This window comes from Symphodus melops (genome assembly GCF_947650265.1).
Source record: "Symphodus melops genome assembly, chromosome: 15".
Lineage (NCBI taxonomy): Eukaryota > Metazoa > Chordata > Actinopteri > Labriformes > Labridae > Symphodus > Symphodus melops.
This window is the reverse complement of record NC_136705.1, coordinates 6663766-6689529: the sequence shown is the minus strand read 5'-3', so window position 1 is coordinate 6689529 and position 25764 is coordinate 6663766. Positions and strand designations below refer to the sequence as shown.

The window sequence follows — 25764 nt, the reverse complement described above, 5'->3', positions numbered from 1 at the left end:
CATTGAATTTCCAGTACAACACTTTCTTGACTGATACAAATGACATGCAGGTGCTTGTTTCTCCCTCAAGAGCAAACATTTTTATTCACCACCTGTCAACCCAAGTTCCCCTGTTGTGTTCAAGTCGTCATTGTTTTTGATGGGCTTTATCGTGTTTGGGTTTCCATGGCAGTTACTCGCCACAGAAAGTTGCTGCTAGATTCAGCACTCTACTTTTTAGACTCAAGTCCTTCACCTTCGAACAAAGTACAACATGTCTAAAAACCAATGCCAGCCAACCTTTGACACTCAACTGAACTAAACGTCAAACAGCCTTTAAAACACTTTTTTATACTACAAAAAAAAATCTGTCTGTGCTCAGCGCTGGATTCCATTAGCGATTAGAAAAAGAAAAAAAAAACATCTGCAGTGAACATCAAAAGCACAGAAAAGTAATGCTGTCAGATCAAGCACTGATTGCAGGTTTTAGGACATGCATGATCAATCACAACACCACTTCATAACACACAAACACAGTAGACACTATGATAAAAGAGAGGAGAAAGAGATGGGAAGCACAAAAAAACAAAATCTCAAACAATCAGCAAAGAAATTGCTTGGAAGTCATTACTGGGCATTATTGTTGGTGAGGGGAGAATGCGATTGGCCAAGTATCAAGACAGATTTTATTTTCTCACAGCACACCCACTCCAACCGGATGCTTATTACCCTGTTACTGCCCTGGGGTCTTCAAAGGCATGATGAATGGAGGACACTTTTTGAGACCAGTTCAGAAGCTGGATCGATCCCGTGAGCTTTAACTGAAGGGTTGCATGAGCCGGACCAATCCTGGGAACTTTTATTCAAGGTATGGCAAGAGCTGCACAGATTGTGTGAGCATTCGTTGGGAGCCTTATAAGTTAAGCTGATCGAGCTAAATTAAGGGTTGGACGAATTCAAAGAAAGTTAAGCAACAGCTAGTCAAAGACTGAAAGCTGTTAAAAATCGCAGTTTTCTTTCCTACTGCTCCTTTAGGAACCATAACTCCAAGGTTATAGGTGGTCATTGTCAACATCCTGACACATTCAAGTACTTGAACAGAAACATCGATTAGACATCCTGACAGCAGTCACAGAGTGACCACTAAGAACTAGAGCGTTCCAGACATGTGTTTAATCTCTTCTAAATGTAACTCTTTTGTTAAACTGTACCAAGCAATGTCATGTCTGTCTCCCAGTATTCATGTTTCTGTGGGGAGAATAGACAGTGGGTTTTGGATTGAGGTGGTTGGGCATGTTGAAGAAGTATCTGTGCGTTATTTAAAATTCCTATCCCTTATCTTTACAAAACACTGATAAGATGAAACGTTGTCACGATTTGTCTCTATGTAAATATAAGAGATGGCATAAGGAAATGTCTAAATAAAAATAGATGAAGTTAAATGTTGTGCCCAAATGGATTTAGACTGATTTCAGCACCAACTATGGGCACCATATTTGGTCGGCCTAGCTAAAGGGAGAATGTGAGAATGACCGTAAATGCTGTAATTTTAAAATTACTATTATGTCATTGACCATGCAGGATCAAATGCCTCAAAAAGGTCATTGTCTGCAGCTTTACGTCTAATGCGACTGCTCTTAGGTCTAACCAACCTGGCAAGCTAAATTTACTGTATGTAGCCAACCCCTATTCTACTGTGAAAACAAAGACATAGTTATGCTAAAACATTTACAGCTATTTGTGTTATTTGTACTTTGTGGCTAGACCCAGGCTGAAAAGTGATAAAGAACATGAGATGAAGAAAAACAATAACAACAGAAAACTCAACTGAAATGCTTACGATGGTAACAGCATGCAACAAAAAACACAATAAAACTGTTTATGGAGACAAGTGAGAGCTAAACATGGATAACACAAACACAGACAAACCAGAGAGGGTCTGAGTGCACTGACAAGGTTTATTGTGGAATGTGTGTTAGTCAGGAAACAACAGAGGACCAATGAACTGACATGCAAACGAAACCAGGAAGAGAATAAATGAAAAACAGAGACAATGGGTGATAATGATAATACAGAAGAGGGGGTCAAACTGACAAAGGTGACTAAGTCAATGTTGTGAGGGTGATGAAACACACGCACACACGCTCACTCACCCACACACACCCACACACGTTCTTCATGATATCATTTCATGTTGACTCTCTTTTACATGAAACTGGAATGATTTGATGATCAGTCTGTCCCACTGGAATGAATGACTTATGAATGAATGTTATAGCCATCACAAATGGGCTTATTTTAAATGAAGACAGGATTGTGTTGTGAACAGTAAAGATGTGATAACTCGCGCAGTGTTTGTTAAATGTGTCATGAAAGCTTGGGTGATTGGAGTTGGGGTGTAGAGACAGACGGGGCTGCCTGATAAAGTTAACATTTTCAACTACCCAATAATTTGATCGTGATTTTAAGAATGTATTGTGGCCTTTGGGGTGAAATATTTCTTTAGAATTATTACCTCCACATAAACAATGTAGACAAGCATTGTAAATGAGATGTGTGTAAATCTTTGAGTCCTAAAGATTTGAGGAATTCATTAACCGTTTAAGTGTTAATGATCAAGCTAGACTGAAGAAGCTTTAGATTCTTTATTTTAAGACAATAAGAGTAAGACATTTATTTTAAAATCATTTTAATATACCTAAAAGAATATGCTACAAGCTCGCTAAGTTTTCTGCTTTCTTATCAGTAATGAATGCCTGTGATACAGTGATGTGTTATTCCAGGTTGAATTTTACAACCAATTTTACGCTGCTGACGATAAAATCTGCATTTGGAAATATTTATCAGAAAAATGTCATAACTGACTAAAGGGATCGGCCATTACTGTTTGTGGCTTTAAAACATGATGGGCACGATTTGGCATGAGGGCTTGGAGTTTTGTTGATGTTCTTCTCAGGTGTTCATATTCCAGAGTGTGAGTTTGTAAATGATGACGTAAAATAGGAGAAGCATTAACAGCTGAGGGGAGAGGATAGCAGGGGTGTCGAGCTGAGGGACAGAGGGGAGAAAGGAGGAGGGGGAAAAAAATAAGGAAGAGAAAGGAAAGAAAAACTGAAGCGTGTGTGTGTGTGTTTTGTGGTCCCATACTCAACTTGTGCGGTCACACTCACAGTCAGACATACAGATGTTTACATTCACAGAATTACCCATGAGCCATAGCTAAGTTTGATCAGTTTGAAGATTCTTGGAAGAATATTGAGCACCATATTATACGATGATTATATTTTGTTCGCTCAAGTTAAATAACTTCTTTCAAAAAGGAATGTTAGATATGTTGAAGGAAAATAAACATTAATGTTATAACAACAGAAAGACTTTTAAAACAGGATTTTCTAAACAAAGACGGTATAGTCATTAGTGTTAACTTTAAACTAATGCGACCATAGTGGTGATGGTTGGTCCTCTTAATTCAATGGTACCCTTTGAGTTTTAGAGTCTCCAGAATAAGACTTCAGTCTCATTACACCCTGACCCTTGTTGCTCTCACTGACGAGCTTACAAGAAGTGCTTTTAAGGCTTTTGAAACATGATCTAATTTTGATATTAAACTTATCCCACAAGCAGTGATGAAAAGATAAAATGAAGCATCTGACACATTAAGATAAATGCCTACCAAATAGCAAGAAATGACTAAGTGATGAGAATCGAACCATAAATGCTGAAAACAAGTGATACATAAAAGGAATAACGTGTTTTTGTACAACCCTGTTTAACACTTTAACATTAACATAATGTCAGGATGTGCACGTGGTTATGTGTCAGTATCTAAGATGTACACATCATTGATATGTGTTGGTATGTGTGTGTCAGGGTGCAGCGTTGCCCCTGCGGCTCTGCAGGGTGCTGCTGTATTTCTGGTAGGCAGGAGAGCGATAACTAACCCTGGGAGACTCCTGGTCGGACGGCAGCCCATTCTGAGACGCCTGCTCACCTCCTTCCCTGCAAACATACAAAGGCAAGCACGGTGTTATACACATTCATCATCTGTTTCACACACAAACGCTGATGTCTCAGCTCATCTCTTTCAAGTTACCAAAGAAATGTTAAAGAAGTCCTGCAGTTGTAGGCGTAGTTATTTGTGTCTTTTGAGTGCAGGCAGGCTCTGAAAACATGTCGACCTTCTGACACCAGTAACATTTCAAGAAGTAAGCAGAGAGGAGTAAAGACGTTTAAGGGATATTGGCTGTATAGTCAGAGTATGGAGCTAAAGAAACGCAGTAAACAAGGCCGACTTGCTTTCAACTTCCAGGATAGCAGCCCTGTGGGACGGGGTCTAAAGAACTTGGAAATATGCTCAACATTGACCAGTGTTCTAAATATAACTTTTGGTATCAGTGAAAACAAAGACTTCTTAATATTATGTCACCTGGCCTGATGAGTGCATGACATTTCTTACATGCATCCACTTCCTCTTTCTCTTAGTGTTTTTGGTTTCACTTAAACATGAACTTCAATAAATGGAGAAGCGACTTATCGATAATGAAACTCAAAGCACATACTCCTGCAGCACCGATAACGAGGTCATCAACATTTTTTTCCCCATCTCAAGTCATTCAAACCTCAAAAGAGTCCTGTTTAAAATAGCACACCTCACTGTGCTGTACACAAACACGCAGTCTCACCTCTGCTGTTGTGCAGCAGAATCAGGCTGGCCCTCAGTGGGCGGGGGTTGTCTTCTCTTCTCTTCTTCCTCTTGCGCTCTTCTCACTTCCAATAACTCCATCTGGACACATTTACATCAAGACAAGATGAAGCAATACAACCGAAGAATCAATGCATGAATTAATTTAAAGTTTAGACACCTTAATCAACTTCGATAAAGTCAATACCTTCTACAAACTTAATCTTAAATTTAAATACTGTTTAGGCACATTATCTTCGCCTATGTGAAGTTCCAATTAAGTAAGAGATGTTTTGCAAACACTGATTTATTCTTCTATTTTATTGCAAAGTAACATCTACTTTTTATAAGTTGTTATGTTATTCCACCTAAACAGTGGAAGGGTTAGTCAGTTAGTCAGACAGACAATAAAAGGTCCTCCTACTGGAAGCTGTAAAAAAAAGTCCTCTCTTATGAGTCATACTTGCTGGATTTTATCATCGAACTTTAGCTCAGCTCATAACTCTGCTCTGAAATCGGGGTTTTGGAAGCTGCATTAAAATGTATATCAATTGTTTAAGTTGAATTAATATATTATGATTTTTTTTTCCCAAGACAAATTGATAATATAAAAGTCTGACAATCCTGCACTTATTCATAAACAGGTGACTTTATCAGGCCAAGAGGAGGCCTTTATAGGAAGTTTATAAAGTCAAGAAAGTTTCAAATTTACACTTTGTACACACAAATCTCAAAAAGTAAGTGACAATTATTTTGAAAATAAAATATTCCCACAACGGTGTTTCTTTTTTGTCTTTTGTAATTTGTGCCTTCACTGAATGAAACTGCTCTGGGTCTCACCGTGGTCAGTCTCTCCAGAGCTGCAAAGCGTTCCTCCCAGGTGGCGGCCGACTTCTCAAAGGCCTCGTGGCGTTTGATGAGCTTCTCCACCTCGTCCACGCTCTGACCGATCTCCCTGCTGGACAGGTACGGGTCCTGACCCAGCAGCCAGGCCTCGGCCACACCTGCATCCCTGGAGAACTGGTGCACCTCCAGGACTGAGCACACATATACAGTCATGTTTCTGTAGATACTTAACTAAATCTTGTGTTATTCTATGACAATATCTTACCAAGTCTAAGCCACTCCCATCTGTCCTCCCATTTGTCAATCATGTCTTTCCTCTTGTCCGTCAACTGTAACAACTTTTCTTTAATCTAGCGGGAAAAAAAACATTAAATTAAATAAAAAAGGCAAATTCAAAATGTGTTTATGTAGTTTGTACACAGAGTTGATACAAACCTATTTAACAGAATACAAAACATCCTAAGCGTCTTTCTAATAATCTTTTTAGACTCTTTAATAGGCAAAATTATGGTACTTGAAAAAATACGATGTGGGGGCACAGATGGCCAAGCGGTTAGGCCACGCCCCATGTACAGAGTCTATACTCCTCCAAGCAGGCAGCCTGGCTTCAAGTCCGTCCTATGGCTGCTTTCCAGCATGTCATTCCCCACTCTCTCTCCTGATTCGCTACTCTACACGCTGTCCTATCAAATAAAGGCAAAAAGCGCCAAAACAGATCTCAAATGAATCAATAAATAAGACGATTGACTGGCAATGAATGCCTCTGCTCTGGTTTATGATATGTGAAGAATTTCTTGAGGTCATCCATGAGAGGATGTTATTAGAAAATATAATCAAAGGAACAAAACAGCTGGAGCACTTATGGGAAACATTTTAACCAAGCGTGGAAATACAACTTTAACCAAAAAGAAAACTAAATACTTTTAAAAAAGAGCTGTTTGTTTGGGACTGAACACAACTGATTTAAATCTGAAATTGAATAGAAGGGAAGCGATGAAAGCTTTGATTACTTAAGCCTGAAGGATGTTAATTCTAAAACTTTGAATGGTTGATTGGAGATTCGCTCTACCTTCTGGTTTAACTATGAATATAAAAAAATGTGTATATGAATGAACTTTTTATATTTTATGACTCTAAATCCATCTGTGGTAAAACTTCTCACACGCATACATATTCAAAATGATTATCTTGTTCTTGAGCTACATGAAGAAGTCTCCACCTCCTCTGAAGAGTAGTGCTTCCTTGCCAGCAGGGCTTTGCCGAGCTCAATGCAGGCGGTGAAGCTGTCATTGCGGGCGTCAATCTCCGCCTTGATGCCCTGATGATTGTTCATTAACAGTTCCACTGATGACACGTCCCTTTAAAAACAAACGAGAAAACAAACAAACTATTAACATTGAAGAGGAAACACTGAAGACTTGTTCAACAGATTGTCCATGTGGTGTTGCTTACATTGAAAGGGGCACATTTATTCACAACTTGAAAAAAATAACCCATCTTGGAGTAACCATGGCAATAAAAGTGACTTCAAATGCTGTCTATGCCTAATATGACAACCCCAATCAGGGGGTTCAATCCTTTTCCCTTTCAACCCTCTTAACAGTTTAAATTTGCAATCCTGACTTATCCTAAACTTTTATTCTCAGTGTCTGTACCTGGGGTTCTCCTGGGCCTCGATCAGGCGGATGACGTCCTCCATCCACAGCATCAGATCTCGCACCATGCTGAAAAAGCGGAACTTGTCTCCAGTGTCGACCAGCTTCACCCTGCGACCTTCAGCTGCCTCCAGAAGGTTTTTCCAGGCCTCAAGGACCTGAGGAAGGGGGGAGCGAGACGAAAGAAAACAGTAGAGTTCAGAACAGAAAAAAAACAAACAAACAGAGGCTGGGCTCCTCTAAAAGGGATCAAATTCACATCCTGGATGAAGAACTTGTTCTGTACATCGACCACCTGAAGGAATATATTCACTTTAAAGTTTGTTATATCCATCTTTCAGCATATAAACAACTGGCTCATTCACAGAAAGAGCTTATTCTGATCAACCCAGACCACCAATATGCTGCATGACATGGATTTATTGCATTTATGATGTTGCCAGTTCATTGGTGACATACTGCTTTGTAAAGAGAGTTTACAACAACTTAAAATACATGATTACATCTATAAATATAATGCAATCTGATGCAGTGTTGCACAGGTCCAGTGGTAGAGTTCTGCAGGGGAGCAAAGCAGCCCAGAGGAAGAAAGAAATGGGATGAAAGCAAATCAGATACAATGCATTCAAATGGAGGCAAACGCACCCACTGGGTGTTTCCAGGCAACGGGAACATGTATTAAGCAAGCAGAGATTTGAAATGCTGAGAGATGTTTTCTCTCTGTCATACATCTAGTCTTTTTAAAGTTTGTCATTGTAGGTGAAAGCTGGGTCTAAAATCAATCACTACTCACTTCATAGTGAGGAAGACTCAACCTGATACTGCCCAGTGGAGCAGAATATAAAACCAAAAGCAGTGTACCTACAAGCTAAGCACAATATGCCTTAATGCTCTAATATTGGATTTGTATTCAATTCATACATTAATGGGATAAGTCATTAGATTGTCTGTCATTTTCTGCTTGATGTTTCTATGAATCATTTTTCGTTGTATTGCATCAGACTACACAGATTATAACACGATACAACATGTTCAAAAAAAGTAGTGTTTTCATACCAACATCCTCATCCTCCATGTTGGTGCAGATTTATTGTGGGGCTATAATCTTTTCATTGCATTTTTTACTGAAGTCTGTAAATGTAACTTATCACAGACTACTCACCTAAATAAATAAACGAAACAAACTAATATTTTAGCGTATTACAGGCATCGTAGCACCACAAGCCTGGAGCTGCCTGCTTTACAAAACGTGCAGAGCAACACAGTCAAGATGTCTTGTCTTCTTCTAACCCGAGTTCACAGTTAGCAAGCTAAACACCTGTTTGCTGTCTTAATATGTTAGCATGCTAATGCTAGTTTATGAAAGTGGTTAAAAATGACAGCAGTGATTACTGTACCGATAATTTGGTTAGCTGACTTCTTTCTAACAGCTAAACGCTCTTTCCTCATTGTCCCATTGACACATTTAAAAACAAATACAAAAACATGTAGGCTATTTGCAACAACAACACAGACAAACAGCAACCAGTGTCACATCTAAATGGTGTATTACACTAAGTTTAATTCCTTACTAGCCCATTTTGTATAAAATAAATAAAGTACGGAGGTTCAAATAACAAGAATACAGTAAGTTAAAAAACTTCATTTTTTAGTTTTTGATTATGTTACATATTCTAGAAGAGAATTATGAGCATAGAAAATTAAGAAGTGTGTCACATACATCATATCCTTCTTAGAAATGTGCAAATAAATAAACAACTGAAAACAGTTTTATAAAACATAATCTTTTACCATAGTAAGACATTTTGAGAAATTGAATCTATAAGAATAAGGAAATTAACAAATAAACTAGAGTTGCCAGTTGCTCCCTTGTCAAATATTTCAGAAGTAGCTTAAACTTTGAACATGCTAAGAGCTGAGTGCAATGAATGACTTCGTTGTCTAGCACGACATCGACACAATTCCTACTAAAATGAATAGAAACTTAAATGGTACATTAACACTCAATCCTTTCACTCCATGTCGTCACATTTTATGCACACTTTTACATAACTGATGGAAACATGGTCGAGGACTGAAAGCAGCGATATTTAGCCGGGCTAATAAGCGACTACGTTCAAACAAATGCGAAAAGTAACATAAGCATTCCACCACTGTGTGCAGCAATGAAATACTAAAACGTATTGTAGCCTAAGTTGTTTGGAGAAAAACTTCTAGCAAGAGGCCTGACTGACCACTCTTTTAATTCTTCAGAGGCCCAGGTGGGTGGAGTTTACAGCTGGCAGGTACTCATGCAGCGTCAGTCGAGTTTCATCAGAAAAAATGATTTCTAGTTTTATTGCCATTTCTGCAAAAGTCCGCCCACACAACGACTTCAAAAATAATATCAAACAATAAAATAATTTGCAAATCCCAAGGTCTATGACTAAGACTTAGGCCAGAACTAAAATCACTAAAATGTCGCTAAATTAATCAACATTTTAGTCTGAATTTTAAATGAAAGTCTAAAACTGCAGCCAAAATGAATATTAATGCAAAGCCAATGTCTTTGGTAAACGGAGTCTCACCTCTCCCTTTCTCTTCTGGGTGGACAGTGAGGATATGCAGGGAAATGGACATACAGGGAATGGTCAAAACACAACGCAAACAAAAACATTTAGAGCTTCAAATCATCAACAGTCCACTGTGACTGTAAGGAGACAGGAAGGTTTAGCATGTCAGAGGGGAACTAAAGGGAAATTTGATCTTGGAACTGATCACAAACATGTTCTATAAATATTTGTTTCTGATTAAGCTTAGTAAAAACAGGTATCTTATTCTAAAAATCTGATATTTGCATAATAAGATAACTGTTTCTGTAGACTTCTTCTTCTTCTAAAAAGTGGAGATGAGACCGATATTTGGTTGGAGGGAATTGCCGTTCAAGACCTGTTTTCACAGAGAAACAGGGTTCTTTGTTCTCCACGCTCTGGTACGGAAGTAGCTGTGTGATCACTGAGGGGTGCCACAGGCTCCTTGAAAGGTCATGACCGTGATTTGCTGCTTGTGTTAATCTCTTACAGATTCTTGATGATGTGTTAAAAAATTAAAAGGTAAAGTATCATTTTTATCCTTGGTCCCTATTTTTGAATTTAGTGTCTTAATGAGTGAACAGCACAATCATCAAGATTGATTTTTTTTTTCCGAATGGCTTTGACTTCAGCCTGCAGCTGCATAACAGACTGATGGCTGCAACCATCACCTTCAGGACAAATGCTGAATTCCTAAACTTTTTTTTGTTTCGTTTTGTTATTCTTTAAAGGTGAAGACAACCATTTGGTTGACCTTGTTTCGAAGACATCAATAACTGTTGTATTGAAATAATAGATACAGTATAAGCATTTAATCTTTAGCACGAGATGTGCTCTTAAATATTTTATTTCAACAAAAAAAAAAAGAAAAAAAAGAAAAAAGAAGTGAGGAGATTTAAAGAATGTGTCTTTCATTTTGACCATGCCCTGTAGGATTTTATATATATTGTTTTAGATATTCAGCTTCCTGTTTTATGGTGAATAAATTCACTTTAGATTTTTAGAGCAAATTTGTAGAGCAGCAGATTTATTATATTTGAAACAAACTTCATTGGGTGCATAATCCACCATCTACAGATAATATTGCTGTTATTTTTTGGGGTAGAGGAGCAAAGTTAGTGCAGCAGCAGTGAAGCATGCATGAGGAACAGAGACTTTTACACTGATTTTAATTTACATCAGTGTTGGGTCCAGTTCACTTCTAAACTACACCAGTACTGCATGCATGCATGCATGTCTGCAGCAGCTTCAACCTGAATCAACAAGTAAATTGAGCCCTCTCTTGATGGGGTTTCTGTTTTCCTGAGTCTCACCTCTCCTTCTCTCTTCTGAATGTCATCAGCTTTATCTCCAGCGTAAGCAGACTGCAGACGAACGGCGTCCTCCTGAAGCTGCCGCACCTGAAACCAGAACAAAGGACGATGAGTTTTTTGTAGATAACATGAACATTAATGGTTATACAGTAAGTTTAAGCCTGTACCTGGGTTCCCAGTGCCTGAATGTCGTGTTCAAAAGTGGTGTGCATCCTCTGCAGGGTCTCCACTGTGTTCTGGTCCCGACCGAGCTCTTCTGGAAGCTTCTTGTGTTTGTCCAGGATGCGGCTCAGGATCTCCTTGGCGTCATGGTAAAACTTGTGCAGTTCGAAGGAAGCGGCGAGGATCTGTGTTCGGGTGTCAATAAGCTCCAGAAGGTCGGCCCAGGCCTCGTTCAGGCCGTCCTTCCACTCTGCGATGGTGGCGGCATCTCCGTGACCGGTGTTGATAAGCTCATCCGCCTGCCGGTTGACTGTGTCCACACGCTCCTGACCAATGGTTCCGGTGTCACGGGCAAATTCTCTGAAGCGCTCCTGTAGCATCTGAAAGTTAAAGTTTGTTAAAGACTGGATGAGACTGAATCGGGTTACGCTAGTTTACAAATATGCTGATTCAATACATAAGTAGACGGAAACAATGCCTCTACAATTGGTTAAAGGTTTTTCAGAGGGCTCTGGAGGTTCTTTAGCGATGGAGTATCTGGGCTGTGAATTTAAAAGTTAAAACTGCAGAATGCTTAACAAAACTATTTTGAATAAAAATAAACATTTTAAGTAAATCTAAGGCAGACAGAACTAAACTAAAGTCAAGCATTGTGAAGTTTAATTTTCCCTTGCAAACTGTATTTCATCATTTGGTAGTTTGGACCCTTTATTATATTCAATGCCATTTTTACAAATTAGTTTAGACACAAGATTACAATGATTAATGATCATGATTAAGCAATGACTTAAGCTTTTAAGTCCAACAACACTCGAGCTGCATCATCATTACGCATTGAACTTGTGCATTGTACTTACAGTGACGTGCTCGTAGTCCTGTCCCAGCTCATGGGATCCAGCCACCACCTCTCTCTCAGCGATCCACTGCTCCAGGTCGTCGACCTCGCGGTTCAGCTGGAAGAGACGCAAACGCTCGTCGAGCTTCCCCCGACGCTCCTCCGACAAATCCTTCAGCCCAGCGTACAGCTTATCCACCTGAGACTGACGCATCCCGATGCGCTCGCTGCATGAAGACCAGTAAGAGAGAATTGAAGAATCATTATGACTTTTGCTTTCATTCATTAATTATCGGTTTTCCATTTGTGCATTCTTCATATGCTCCCTCTATCCTAGTCTTCCACATTTCTTTGAATCTGTAAAGTTTTTTAATAAAAGAAAAAACTAGAAATGAGAAAGAAAGCAGAAAAGTTGTCCTTTTCCTCGTGTCCTAAACCATTGATGCCCTCCATATACTTCACCTGTCAGGATGTCCTGCAGCCACCAGACCCCGACTGGTACTAGACAGCTGGTGGACGGTGTCAGCATAGTCCTCCACCGCCTGCTCCAGGATCTGGTGCTTCTTCAACATGGCAACCGAACTCTGCTCGTCCTGAGAGACACACAGAGACATCAAGTTATCTCTCAGGTGGACCAACCGAAAGAGTAAGTAGCAAAAAAGTTACATTTGACCAAAAATTGAGACATACAGAAATGATAAATGAACTGATGAACTGTCCACAAAAACCTCTAAAACACAAATATTACTGATTAGTATGAAGTGCTCCAACGGTTAAGAAAAAAAAAAGATTTATCAAATTCTCTGGGGAAAAAGCAGAACTGTGGTTTCTCCAGTGTACCTTTGACATAAAGTCTCAGACAAACAGCCAAATACCAACAAGAATTCAAAACTCTCAAAGAGAAAACATGACAGAACATATAGTGTTTAGAGAATTATTACCACTGCCACAATTAACTTTGTAAGTATTTTGCAGAACATTGAATTTGTACCAACCTGCAGACTTAAAAGCAGAAACAGCAGATAATCCAACAACTAACACACTACTATTAAACAAACTCTCCACACAAACTGAGGAACTGGCTGGTGAACCAAAACTAAAGTAAAGAAAGAGGAAGTTTTTGGACCTACAGGGAAACCTGTTCCTGAACTCGACTCTGACATGTATGATGATAGTTCCACTTGTTGATCAACTCCTAAACATTTAAAATTTCAGTTGATGTTAACTTTTTGTGTAGCAACCTGGTAAACATTTTTTACCAATATGTGAATGTAATTGGAAGAAATTGTTGTTTTGAACTCTTTTGGGGATCCCTTTATTTACGTTAAATGATGGTGTGAGTTTTCTTTAGCCCCATGGGTTGTTAGGGTTATAGGGTTTGTAGATTTACTCTGTGATGTTATTATTGAATTCAATATGAGGGGTTTCTTTCCCTTATGCTAACCCACCTGTCATCTGACCTCACCTTGGCCTTCTCCTCTGACATCATGTAGAGCTCCTGTTCGCTCATCCAAGCCTCGGCCTCAGCAGCATCAAAGTAGTACTGCTGAGCCTTATGGGCCTCACTGAGGCGGGCATGACGGTTCTCCGTCTCCTTCCTGATTTGTTCCCAGAGCGACTGGAGCCCGCTGAGACGCTGACGGATCACCTCGGCCGTTGGGCTGTCCTCCCTAAGTACGTGCTGGCTGCGCTCGAAGATGTCGTCGTAGCGCGGCTGATGACCTTGGATCTCCTTCTGTAAGGTCTGTGGGGGAGTCAAGGTCACAGAGAGTTCAGGGTAGGTGGACTTTTTAGAAGCTGGTGTAATCAGCAGGTAAATGCTGTATGTGTGGTTGTGTACCTGGTTCTTCTTGATGAGCATCTGTACTGTCTGCAGGTTGTGTCCGTGGTCAGTGGAGTTGGCCAGAGGCATCCTCTCCTCCACCCAGAGCTGCAGACACAAACACACACATTATAAAGATACTTTGTGGTGCAGTGCAGTATTTATACAATAACCAATTTTTCATCACTGTTGGTTCAGAACAGAATATAAATCACATTCACACTAATATATTCTACCATTATTAAGACCACTGTAAATGCTTCCACTATTGCTGCTATTACAACTGTTAATTCTATTGCACTTGCTTCTAATACAGTACTGCTGCTGTTAATGCTTTCCACTCTGTTGTTACCGCTTACACTACAATCTAATGCTAAAGTGGGATATGACTATTTCTACTGCTTGTGTTGCAACAAGCTGCTATACCACCAAGACAGTCGACTACTGCTAATCCTATACCACTACTGCTAATGCTACTATCATTAGTGCTAATACCACTTCTAACGATGCTTCAACTGCTGTGCTTGGTACAAATACTACTGCTAATGCTACAAACAACGCTGCTTCTGTAGCAATAGTAGCGATATCAGCCAGAAAACATATATTGGATTTTATCGGACTGCATCAAAATGTCAAATATAAGCACTCCGATAAGCAGACTATTTTACTTCAACAAAGTAGGTGGCGGTAATGCACCTTATTCAGTTGTGGAATACTGTAGATATTAAGTTGAAGGTTAAAATTTTTAACCAATTGGTAATTAATAAATGAGTCAGTTTTTTCTCATACCTACTGATTACTATTGCTGACTACTGTTCTCTATTTGAGTAACATCAATTGATCAAGCCTTTTCTAACACTCCACATGACAAAATGATAAAATTATCTATGATTCATGCTGATATCATATCGGTTCGATATCGGTATCGGCCAATACTCAAGGCCGCCATGTCGGTATCGTATCGGAATTAAAAAAGTTGTATCGGGACATCCTTACTTCTGAGATTTTAAAACGATTCAGAACTTGCAAAAAATCAATCACTCCCTGCTAAGTGCTAAGGCTAGCTTTTTAACTCAGTAATGTGACAAATTGTGACAGCAGCCGGCACAAAACTCGGAGACTCTCACAGATGACTGGAGTAGATCCTGAAGTATGCACTAAATCACAAATAGACTTTGAAACCATGGATCAATGAATCCAGAATAGTTTTGAATCAAAAATAGATTCTGAATTGAATCGTGACCCCAAGAATAGAAATCAAATCGAATCATGAGAAAACCAAAGATTTCCAGCCCTACTTCTAATGACACAACCATGACTGCAGATACTACCGCCATCACTGAAAAAAATAACACTGATGATAAAACTACACTGTTGAAACCATAATGCTTATGCTGTAACATAAATGTTTCATCTACCACTACTGTCACAGAGGACACTACTACTACAACTGATGATGCTTTTACAACATTTTCTACATTTTTCCTCTACAATCACAGTTGCTAATACCAGCACACCATTATTGTAATAGGCCTACTACAGACAGCAGTAAAGCTACTTCCCACCCCAACACCTCTAATAATACCGGTAGTTCATTTTCAGTGGTATTGTTTGATAATCAAAAATAAAAATCCTTTGCTCAGCATAAAATATCTTAATGGCATTTGCAGTAAAATACAGTTCACTTCCTGTATCAGAGGGGTCAGAAGTACTCACGATTTCATCCTCCACGTCCCTGTTGAACTGGTGGATCTCGCGTGAGGCCATGAGGTTGTCCCGTCTCTTCTTCAGCGGTGCCTGAAGGGAATCAAACTTGTTCTCCACACTGATCCTCTGTCCATCAACTTCCTCAGAGCCTTTCCCCTCTTGACTGAGAGCCTGTGATTGGCCCTGCAGCTCCCCTACCTCCTTCTGGCGCACCTCCACCTGGCTCTCAAGGATCTGCAATAGACAGTAGTTAAGAAACATTTTTAAAAACGATAATGATCAGTTATGAAAATAAGGACCTGAATGATTGATTAATATCATTCAATGAAACCAACAATTTTACAGCAAATACAGGAATTTACAAATCAATGTGCAATACAAGTGAAACCAAAAAAAGACATTTACTTTAGGTCACATTAGTAGCGTTTTGGGACTTTCAACCAAAGTTACAGTCTTCCTCAGAAGATGAAGTTTGCTCAGTTTTCACAAACAGAATATCAGCTTGTTTGTGACAACTAATCCAACTCCTGGAGAAGACACTGAGATATATTTAAAAACCCTGGGAATGTCATAAAGAACTGTAAAAATGTAAAAAGGGAGAAAAAAGCTTAAAAAATAACTAGAAAAATGTTTTTTTAAGGAGCAAATGGAGAGAAAATCTCCAGTCAAAAAGCTTAAATTAACTCAACTACATCAAGAAAGTCACACGTTTGGTCCTTATGAAAATACAAATAAGGACAAAAAACCCTCAACGGCTTTTTCCTCATCATCTCCAGGAAAAATCTGTGACGCTCCAGAGAGTGACCCAAAAATCTTCTAAAGAATTCTCTGATATGAAACATTAAAGAGACCAAAAAATAAATAACAAAGTAAGGATCCTCTCCCGCAGCCAGATGGTTTAATAACAGTGTGCAACAGCCTCACAGGAGAGTAGAAAAACAAAAATACAGGTAGAGTCTGGTTTAAAACGAGAGCAGCGAGGAAGATGAGGAGGAGGAGGAAGAGAGAGGCTGTTTCTATCCTCTCGCTCTGCGTAACAGATCACACGCTCTGCTAACGATCTCACTCCAACACTTCAGCACTCACTCTTTCCCTCCTTCACAGACGCACACATGCACACTCTGAGAAAATTACAGCAAAGATCTGGAGGGAAAACAGATGATGAGAAATAAAGCAGCTCCGATAGACTGAAAATACCAAAATCATCCTTCAGACGGCTCAGTTACTGCTACACACACACACACACACACACACATAAACACACACATACCCACACTTAAGTCTCAGTGCTGCCCCGTAACACATCAAATGAAAGATTGCATAACTGCTCTGTGAGTGAAGTGTGTGAGCAGGGATGAGACTTTTGGATATGAGATTATGGGTTTGTGTGTGTGTACAAGTGGGTGATTACATAAAGGATTGATAGACGACACTTTCTAAAAATAAAAATAAATACTGAAGAGGTTCCCTTCAGGAATTCAAGAGCTTTGGATCAAAAGAATAAATACATCATTTCCCATTGGCCTTTCAGTTTAGAATCCCAGCTTGGTCTGTAAATAACACCTCAGAATAATTGTACGATATCTGAAGCTTGTTTGCTTTTGTCTTAGTGCCCTCTGAATGAACAGTGGTCAGAAAAATAGATCTGTTTCATGACTGTCTCACTGTCTTATTTTTATATGTTTGAAATGGAAAGGGCTTACTGCTCGCAGCATTTGTTTCAACCAACACAACTTCTTTACTATCTATCATAAAGTCATGTTTTGTTGGAGGTTCATACTGTCTCTCAAATGTTTTTTTCTCACATAGTTGAACGATGTTGTTATTTGAGTTCATCCTGGAAAAATCTCACACTGGTTTCAGGTAGTGTCAGAACAATCTGAAAAATGTGTGTGGGACTGGGAAAATTGAAGTTCCCACTTGCTGAGTTGACAGACTTAAAGATGTTTGTACAGTGACCAAGAAAAGAGCGATTAAGCAATTCTAGTCTTGGGATCAGTAATCATCCTGGTTCAACAAAGGCTATAGACTCTGCAATATATGTTCGGAGATTAAGGAAGAACAAACTGAATGGCTAAATTCTGTTTATTCGCCCCCCCCATCAGCTCAACAATGAGCACTAGTAGAAGAGAACTGAGCCTTCATACTGAAAAGCTTTACAGGAAGTTCAGGAAACGGGGAGAGTCTAAAAGAGCTCACTTTCACATTGAGACGAAGATCATATGAACTTCAGCCTCTGAAACAGACACTCAGTGTTAACAGCTCCTGTCCAGATAAAATAGGTTTGGTAAGTTTGATGTGCATGGCTCCTCACCTGTTGTTTCTTGAGCAAAATGTTGACAGAGGTGAGGTCTTTGCCGTAATCGTCGGACTGCAGCTGTCCCTCCAGGCTGGCAAGCCACTTGTCGAGGTCAGCGCAGCTCTGGGTGAACAGCTCGGCCTTGTTGGCATCAAACAGACACTTGGCTTTGGTCTGGGTGGTGGACTCGAGGTCCTGCCACATTGTCTTCAGTGAGGCCAGCTTCTCATTAACCATAGCCTCTGTCTCTGGCTTCTCTGCCATCAGTGCCTTCCCATCCTGAGGAACAGATTTTAAATCTCAGCATTTGTATCAAGACAACATCAGGTCTGCCTCATCAATTTAGGGAATTTTGAAACAAAAGTTTCCAAAAATGATCAAATATCTTAAGTCATATAAGGAAATAAATCTGCATAAATTGTTGGTTAATGATTTAATTGATACATTTTAGATGATAGTGCAGCCATAATGAAGCTGTGTCCGTGATAACCGTGTAATAACTGTTCAAAATGTGGGTCGCTTAATTGAAAAATTGAAATCAAATTGCAAATAATCCAATCCAAATGTGAGTTTATGAACACATGCAGCAAAATTACATTGTATAAACTCAAATCTTGGAAGACCATACTGCTGCTCTTGATTTGTTTTCGTCCACTCTTTGACACCCACCTTATCGATCTTGTCGAGCCACTCCTTGTTGGACTGCAGCTCAGCCATGAAGGCCTGGTGTTTGAGCCACTTGCTGTGAAGGTTCCTGGCCTCATCGTACGACATATCCTGAGCCGTCAGCATCTTCTCATTGATCCACAGGGACAGCTGAGGACACGCAAACATTACATTAGCATAACAAAGAACCAGAAACATTATTAAAGGCTACACTGAAGACTTCATAATAAGTCCCTGCAGGTGTTCTGAATCATTTCTTTTTAAAACATCGAATATGTGTTTTACCTCCTGACAGTCCTGCAGGAATTTCTGCAGATCCCTGTTGTCTTTCAGCCTCGCCAGCAGGTCACTGGCAGCTGCTCGGTTCTTCTTGTGTCTGAAAAACAAACATCAACATTTTCTTCAGTAAGAATCTTGACATAATCTTAGGAAGAGACACAGATGGTATTAACAATTCTTTAATTCCAGAACAAATTTGATTTGTTTTTAACACCTGAGTTACTAAGCAGATATTTTGGTGCTGGAAGGATGGAAGTGTGTGGCCCAGATGGTAATTATTTTCGGACGGTGTTATTATTGCCTAACACTTAGGTTATACTGTTTCTAATTTACTCATACAAACAAATCATAATGACTTCAAAAGAATCAATGACTGTAAAGGATTTAGTTTTCCTCAAGGGACTCCAGTCTGCTCTACGGTCATTAAAGGCTGCTGCCCTCGAACTGAAATTATCTTTGAAATATCCCATGAATAACTGGAAACAGAATTCATTCTCACTGTGAATCCTCTGTGATTTTTAATACACAAATGTTGTAACACCTTTAAACTCTAACTCTTTCTAAAAGGACATAAGAAAAACGATTGCCACTTTAAATGTATAAAAATGAGCAGATGTTTAGATTTCAATGGAAACTCCTTAATCGATGAAAAAACAGATAAAGGATTATCTAAAGCTCTCTGACTCTCACTAGGGAACAAATAGCTTAAAACAAATTCATCAGAATTCCCAGATAAATTGTCAGTATCTTAGGTCACCTCTGGTCGATTGAGTCCACCTTCTCCTGAATGCGCTCAGCGTTGATGTTGCCGTCGGTTACCAGGCGCCGGCCAGCATCGACCACGCCACTGATCTTCTCCTCGTTTGCGTCCATGGTGGTCATGAAGTCCTCCTGCTTCTTGATGGCGGCCTCGGCCCCCTCCAGAGTGGTGGGCATCTCAGTGTGAGCGAGGACGTACTCCTGACAGACAAACAAAACACAGACACACACACACACAGACACAGACACACACACACACAAGAGTTGTTACTGAGTATTAACAATGTTTGAGTCAAAGAAAAGATCATTCTAATGAAACAGAGTGTGATTTGAGATGAAAACAAAAAGTTATTTCATAATCTAATCTGATATTATTACTTAAAAACGTACAGAAAAATATCTCAACAGTCTCAAATAGTTATTGTAATGACAGACTTCTACCACTTGAGGGCAGTCTCTATCCTAGTCATCAAAACACATGGAACCAGTCCTGGTTGTTTTAATGTCTTAATATTCATTGGAATTACGCAGGGTTACTGGAGGTAGGGTTATCTTAGAGCATTTCCCAGCATGCACTGGGTGAGAGGTGGCGTACACACCCTGGTCAGTCTCTCACAGATATAGTACGTGTATAAAGGATTCAGCAGAACCCACATGATACTAGTCTGGACAAACGCCCAGTGAGAGATTTATCTTCTGATCACAGTGACTGTGTGTGTGTGTGTGTGTGTGTGTGTGTGTGTGTGTGTGTGTGTGTGTGTGTGTGTGTGTGTGTGTGTGTGTGTGTGTGTGTGTGTGTGTGTGTGTGTGTGTGTGTGTGTGTGTGTGCAAACACACTTGGAGAACAGTTCACTCTGTGGTCAAACCATATGACAAAAAAGCATGAAATCTCAATTGACCGTCCTCTCCACTCTTAAATGTACCACTGTCCTTAAACTCTTGATGCCTCATTAAATCTACTTTATTTTGGTCTATAATAAATGAACTACATTGTTGATAGAAATAGATTTCAGCCTCAATAAAGGGCATATTAGGTTTTTTTGTTTCATGCTGCGGAGGTTGTTGCTCACCTCTTTTCCCTTTTATATGAATAACTGACAGAGACTTAATGCAGGATTTAAAAAAGGACAACACAGAGACAAATCCTTACTTACACTGTATAAGAATAAAAGAGCTTCATCATTATTATTGCTTCTAATACTTTGTTATTTAAGTTCTGCTTTCTTTCCTTTGTTGATCGTTTAGCACCAATACAACAAATTCACTGAATGTGTAAATGTACCTGGCAAAACACCCCTGACTGACTCTCATATAGATTTAACATGTTTCCTTAACTACTGGGGAAAAGGTCAAATTAGGACACACTTGGGGTTATTCTGAATAAAGAAGAAATTAAAATGTATGTTTGATACATTTTTTATATCCTATGAAAGGGTGAGAACAATGACGAAGGATGCAATCTGTAAAACGCTTTTTTTCCCTAGATCAGGTCCTAACCCTGATCACTGTAGTTTCCAAACACTAAAGGATTTGTAAGTCTGCAAGTTTCTGCAAAACTGCCTGAGGGGCTCAATGTACTCCAGAATAGAGTGACACAATAGGTGACACCTCAGAAACAAGTACGAGAAAAGTAGCACTACAGCCCAGGCTAAAGCCCAAAGCTAATAGTGACATCATCAGCGTACCTGGTTGTTGAGGAAGGCCTCAGACTGCTTTGTGTCCCTGAGGAAGAGCTGGTAGGCGTGGGACTGGGACAGCAGGTTCTGACGGTTCTCCCACATCTTGTGCAGCTCGTTCCAGCCGGTGTCGAGAGCCTGCAGCCGCTGCCGCAGGAACATGTACTGCGCATCTGTCTGGCCCTGAGTCACCATCTCGCCCATGTCTCGCATCTTCTGATAATCCTCCTCATAGTTGCGGATCTCGTTCTTGATGCCCTCGTGCTGGGCCAGCAGCTTCTCCGCCTCCGCCAGAGTGTTGGGCATGTCCTCTGAGGCAATGGCGGTCTGAGTCCGAGATAGCCACGACTGGAAGTCGTCCAGTTCACGCAGGAACTGCTGCAGCTTGCTGGCCTCACCCAGTGACTCCTCCCTGTTCTTCATGGTGTCCTGAAGACAGAAAAGAATACAGAGGGGGATGTATCAAACAAGAGTGGAGTTCATGGTTCTCTTTTACATTTTCTGCTTCGAACTCAGAAATTCTGGGAAGTTTAACCTGGTTATTGTAAATCTTTAGCTCCATGATGGTAACTGAACTTTCTTCATCACATTACAACTCTATAAACAGACAAATAAATATGTCTTATGTATTTATGTAAAGTGGAAAAAAGGAGAGAAATCTTAAACTTGGAAAAACATTAAGGATAGGTTCCTGTCACAAATATTGTCCTACCTTCATCTCGTCCCACACGCCAGTGATCTCAGCCAGTCGTCCCTTGATCGCCTCAGACTGCTCTGGGTGTTCGGTGGCCAAGCGGTCTGCCTCTTTTCCCAAGTCTCCTAGCTTGTCTTCGATGGCTGCCAAGTCTCGCTCCATCCCAGTTAACTTCCTCTGCAGTGCCATAACTCCGGCCAGGTCGTTCCCCAGCTCCTGGGTCGACTCGATCACCTGAAAGCGACCAGAGTTTAGCCCAAGCTACGCTAGCACCACTTTCTTTTTTAGTCTTTGCAATTTCAAAAGATGTTGTTGGTTTTATTTATTAAGTGTGTGGACAATGTTTCCACCAGCCAGCGAGTAAGCTATTTAAACATGTTTTAGCCTTGATGTATTTACGTTTTGAAAAAATGGTACTTTCACCTGGTGCCACAAAAGATGTAGCTGAATTAGCTATTAGCCCGTTCTATTTGCAGTGAACACATTGATAAACACAAATATCACTCAATTACTTTGACACTGAACAAAAATCTTAAACATGATGACTGATGACTGCAAGTTTTTCAGTAAAAAGGAAAAGGAAAATGTATTGTCTCAGATTTCTAACCACGTTTAAATCAATCATCATTGTGTTTCATTATGTGTCTGTGAGTTCAGATCTGGACATTACCTTGGTCTTCTCTTTGATCCAGGACTTGGTCTCGTTGCTCTCCAGATGATAATTCTGGACACCCAAAGCTGAGCTGAGACTGTCTTTCTTCTGGTCCACCAGATCTCTAAACTGACTCCACCTGTAAAGACAGACAGAGTCAGTAAGGACAAACTGATTCTGAATTTAAATCAAGTACTTACCAGGTCAGTTACCAGCTCAATCATTTTCTGATTATTTACAGGACTCAGTTTTGATCTTGTTAAACCGCTCAATCACACAGTATTTACCCGTTTAGTTTATTAAAAACTCACTGAGTTAAATACGTTTCTTTTATGACTTATTATTATAAAGGCTATATTTATTTAAATTCCTTAATCCCTTTTGCACAGCTTTACTCTAAGCACAACTATTATCTGATAATCTGGTAATTGTACTGTAATTCATGATCCTTTAAATCTTGGTTCAATGCACTTCTAATCCCTCAAAGTTTTGTTCCCCATTTCTCTAAATTTGAATGAAGTATGAAACGTTTAATACTGAAGTATCCACCGGTATAATCTGAATTTGATGGCGAAAAACAGTCTCCAAGACGTGGTAGTAATCCCAGTGTACTTCAAATGTTTTATTCCTTGTCAGATTACCTGGTGTTGAGTTTGTCCTGCTGAGCTTTGATCTCCTTCTCGCTGGGATGTTCACTGTGGATCAGTTGCCTAGCAATCTGGTTGACCACTGCAACTCTTGACGCCTGGTTGTTCATCTCCGGCTCCAAACTCTCGAACCTGGAAAGAGACGGAGCATTCAAAGATTAAAGATTGAAATCTGTGTCCTCATCAAGAAAAAAGTTACATCAACAGCACTTCTTTTCCAGACCTCAATCTTATACAAACAGTCTTTACTTAAACAACTAAAGTGCTATGTATGATGCAAGTTCACCAATTTGTATTCATATTGTTTCATAAATGCACATAGAATGACTTGCAGAGCACAGAAGAAAAAAGTATGAGACAGATAAAAGCCTCGCTATTAAAAAATATGCTCTAACAGATGACAGTCAACATGTTCAATAAAGCTTCTGACAGGAAATTAATGTTACCAACTGAATGATGTCAGTTCATGTTCAGATACACACACACGCGCACGCACGCAAAAAACCAGTGTCTGGGAAATAATCCTCGCTTTGCCATCAACAATACACACACCCCTCTTAAACAGTATGGGAACCTGGAGTGCGGTGTAAACAACAGTTTACTGCTCTGGTTCCCACAGTCTGACTGAATCCTTTCAGCTACAAAACAACAACCTGCTTCTTTTTATACGTTTCACTGTAAAATCAACAGATTGGTGATTCATATTCCTTCTCATGTTTGTGCATCAACCATTGGGCTTAAAATGAATTGTCGTTCATAGTTCAATAAATAACTGCTTTGCTTACAAGTCATGCTTAATCAATGACATAAATCAATCAAAAGAAACAACAAGTGTCTATGTTGAGACTTGGTTAACTCACAAACAAGCTCATTGTCATTCGTGATGGTTTACTGATTTGAGAAAAGGTTTGAAGGCTGCTGATTGGATGAACAAAAAAGGACTTTTAAGAAATTATGGAGATGAGGAATTTGCCTACTTTCTGACATTAAATTAACACTATGCTTTAAATAAGAAGGTAATCTGTGTGACCTGCACAATTCTATTTACAAGCTAACAAACACATTTGCGTAATCCTTATGACCACGTCATCATGTTTGTAGTTCTATTATTTCATAACTGATGTCAAGGTGGGAGAGCAGTTTTTTCTCTCTTGATGTCTTGAGCCTTGTTTCACCTGCAACCACAGCAACCAGTAATGTCACAGGGAGCCAGAGTTCACATGTTTATATAGGCAGCAGTGAGCGAAGTAAATCAACAGGCAAAGGCTATTTCCCATTTTATTGGATTAAGTTATTGTTTTTGGGATATTTGCTTGATTGACAGTTGTCTCAGCCACTAAATTGATGCCTTGGTGCTTTCTACTACCTTGCATTTTCCCAGCCTCTGAACTATTTTTATATTTTGTGCATGCAACTTTATTTGTCATCATTTCATCTTCGGAGTACTTTGACATTTTAAATGACAATTATTCTGATTATAACAACATTGGTTGTTTCCTCACCGGTGCTGGACCACCTCCAGATCCTCCAGTTTCTCAGGGATCTCCATGCTGTTGAGCCACTGCTCCTTTTCATCGATCCACACCTCGCAGGCGTTTGCTTCACTCAGCATCTTGTAGAGAGCCAGAGCATCCTGCAGCGCCTGCTTCCTGAGCCTCGTCAGCTCCACCACCTCTTTGTAACGCTCCTCAATGCCCGCCAGCCTGTTCTGGACCTGCGAAGACACCGAGCACACCAGCGACACACACCACATGGAATCAGTGACTGCAGGTGAACTTACACCAATGATGGTGGGGTCTGTTGCGTGTTTAACTTTGTCAGTCAGATTTTCACCTCCTCAGAGTTGGCCTTCTCTGGCTGCAGCGTGCGGGACTGTTCGTGCAAAGCGTCAATGACCGGTCGGTAGCTGTTGATCTCCTCAGCCACATCCTTGTGTTTCTTCACGAGAGCTTGAGTGGAGAACTCGTCATGACCCACGTCCACGCTGGAAACGATCCGCAGCACGTCCAGCATCCACGTGTCGATGTCGTCAGCATCAGCCTGCAGGGTGGAGATGGTGTCTTATCATTATCGAAATATTTTTGGAAAAAAAGTCATAACCTTGAGGCACGAAGATCACAAGGAGGGACTGTACTAAAGAAATTGGAATGGGTTTTTTTTTTTACCTGGAACTGGTGCTGGTTGCAGGCTTCCTGCAGATGAGCTTTACGTACAGCAGACAGACGTTCCAGAGCCGCCCACTGCTCCTGCAGCACAGAGAGAAGAGGAGCAAGGGAAGGAGGAAAGGTGTTAGGAAATTATGCAATTATTATGCAATGGCATAATATGTTGCAACGGCAACATCAATCATTGGATGATTGGAGATAATTTCATCGATTTATTACATACTTACTCTGCATCACACAGATTTTTTAGAGCAGAGATTATGGAAACGCTGATGTGCCAACATGCAGGTTTTGAGTATAAGAGCAGTTTTGATCTAATTTAAGCTCATTTAGGATGATGAAGCAGTACGATTGTAC

The 25764-nt window shown here is 40.0% G+C and overlaps 1 protein-coding gene across 2 annotated transcripts in view; it reads right to left on the bottom strand.

Moving 5' to 3' along the window:
- The window catches only part of LOC306836367 (spectrin beta chain, non-erythrocytic 1-like), a 74321-nt gene that overhangs the window by 5933 nt on the left and 42624 nt on the right, over window positions 1-25764 (bottom strand). For both annotated transcript variants that reach the window (XM_079363387.1, XM_079363386.1), the window contains exons 16-39: window positions 25408-25488; window positions 25076-25282; window positions 24745-24956; window positions 23237-23374; window positions 22614-22734; window positions 21962-22177; window positions 21259-21678; window positions 19572-19774; window positions 18821-18911; window positions 18539-18685; window positions 17885-18148; window positions 15580-15804; window positions 13882-13971; window positions 13507-13785; window positions 12504-12634; window positions 12064-12268; window positions 11212-11586; window positions 11045-11131; window positions 7162-7319; window positions 6726-6864; window positions 5772-5856; window positions 5501-5697; window positions 4662-4762; window positions 3921-3978 (exon numbers count right to left, since the gene is read on the bottom strand). In XM_079363387.1, coding sequence (XP_079219513.1) covers window positions 3921-3978; window positions 4662-4762; window positions 5501-5697; window positions 5772-5856; window positions 6726-6864; window positions 7162-7319; window positions 11045-11131; window positions 11212-11586; window positions 12064-12268; window positions 12504-12634; window positions 13507-13785; window positions 13882-13971; window positions 15580-15804; window positions 17885-18148; window positions 18539-18685; window positions 18821-18911; window positions 19572-19774; window positions 21259-21678; window positions 21962-22177; window positions 22614-22734; window positions 23237-23374; window positions 24745-24956; window positions 25076-25282; window positions 25408-25488 — 4230 coding nt within the window. The remainder of the gene's footprint in view (window positions 1-3920; window positions 3979-4661; window positions 4763-5500; window positions 5698-5771; window positions 5857-6725; window positions 6865-7161; window positions 7320-11044; window positions 11132-11211; window positions 11587-12063; window positions 12269-12503; window positions 12635-13506; window positions 13786-13881; window positions 13972-15579; window positions 15805-17884; window positions 18149-18538; window positions 18686-18820; window positions 18912-19571; window positions 19775-21258; window positions 21679-21961; window positions 22178-22613; window positions 22735-23236; window positions 23375-24744; window positions 24957-25075; window positions 25283-25407; window positions 25489-25764) is intronic.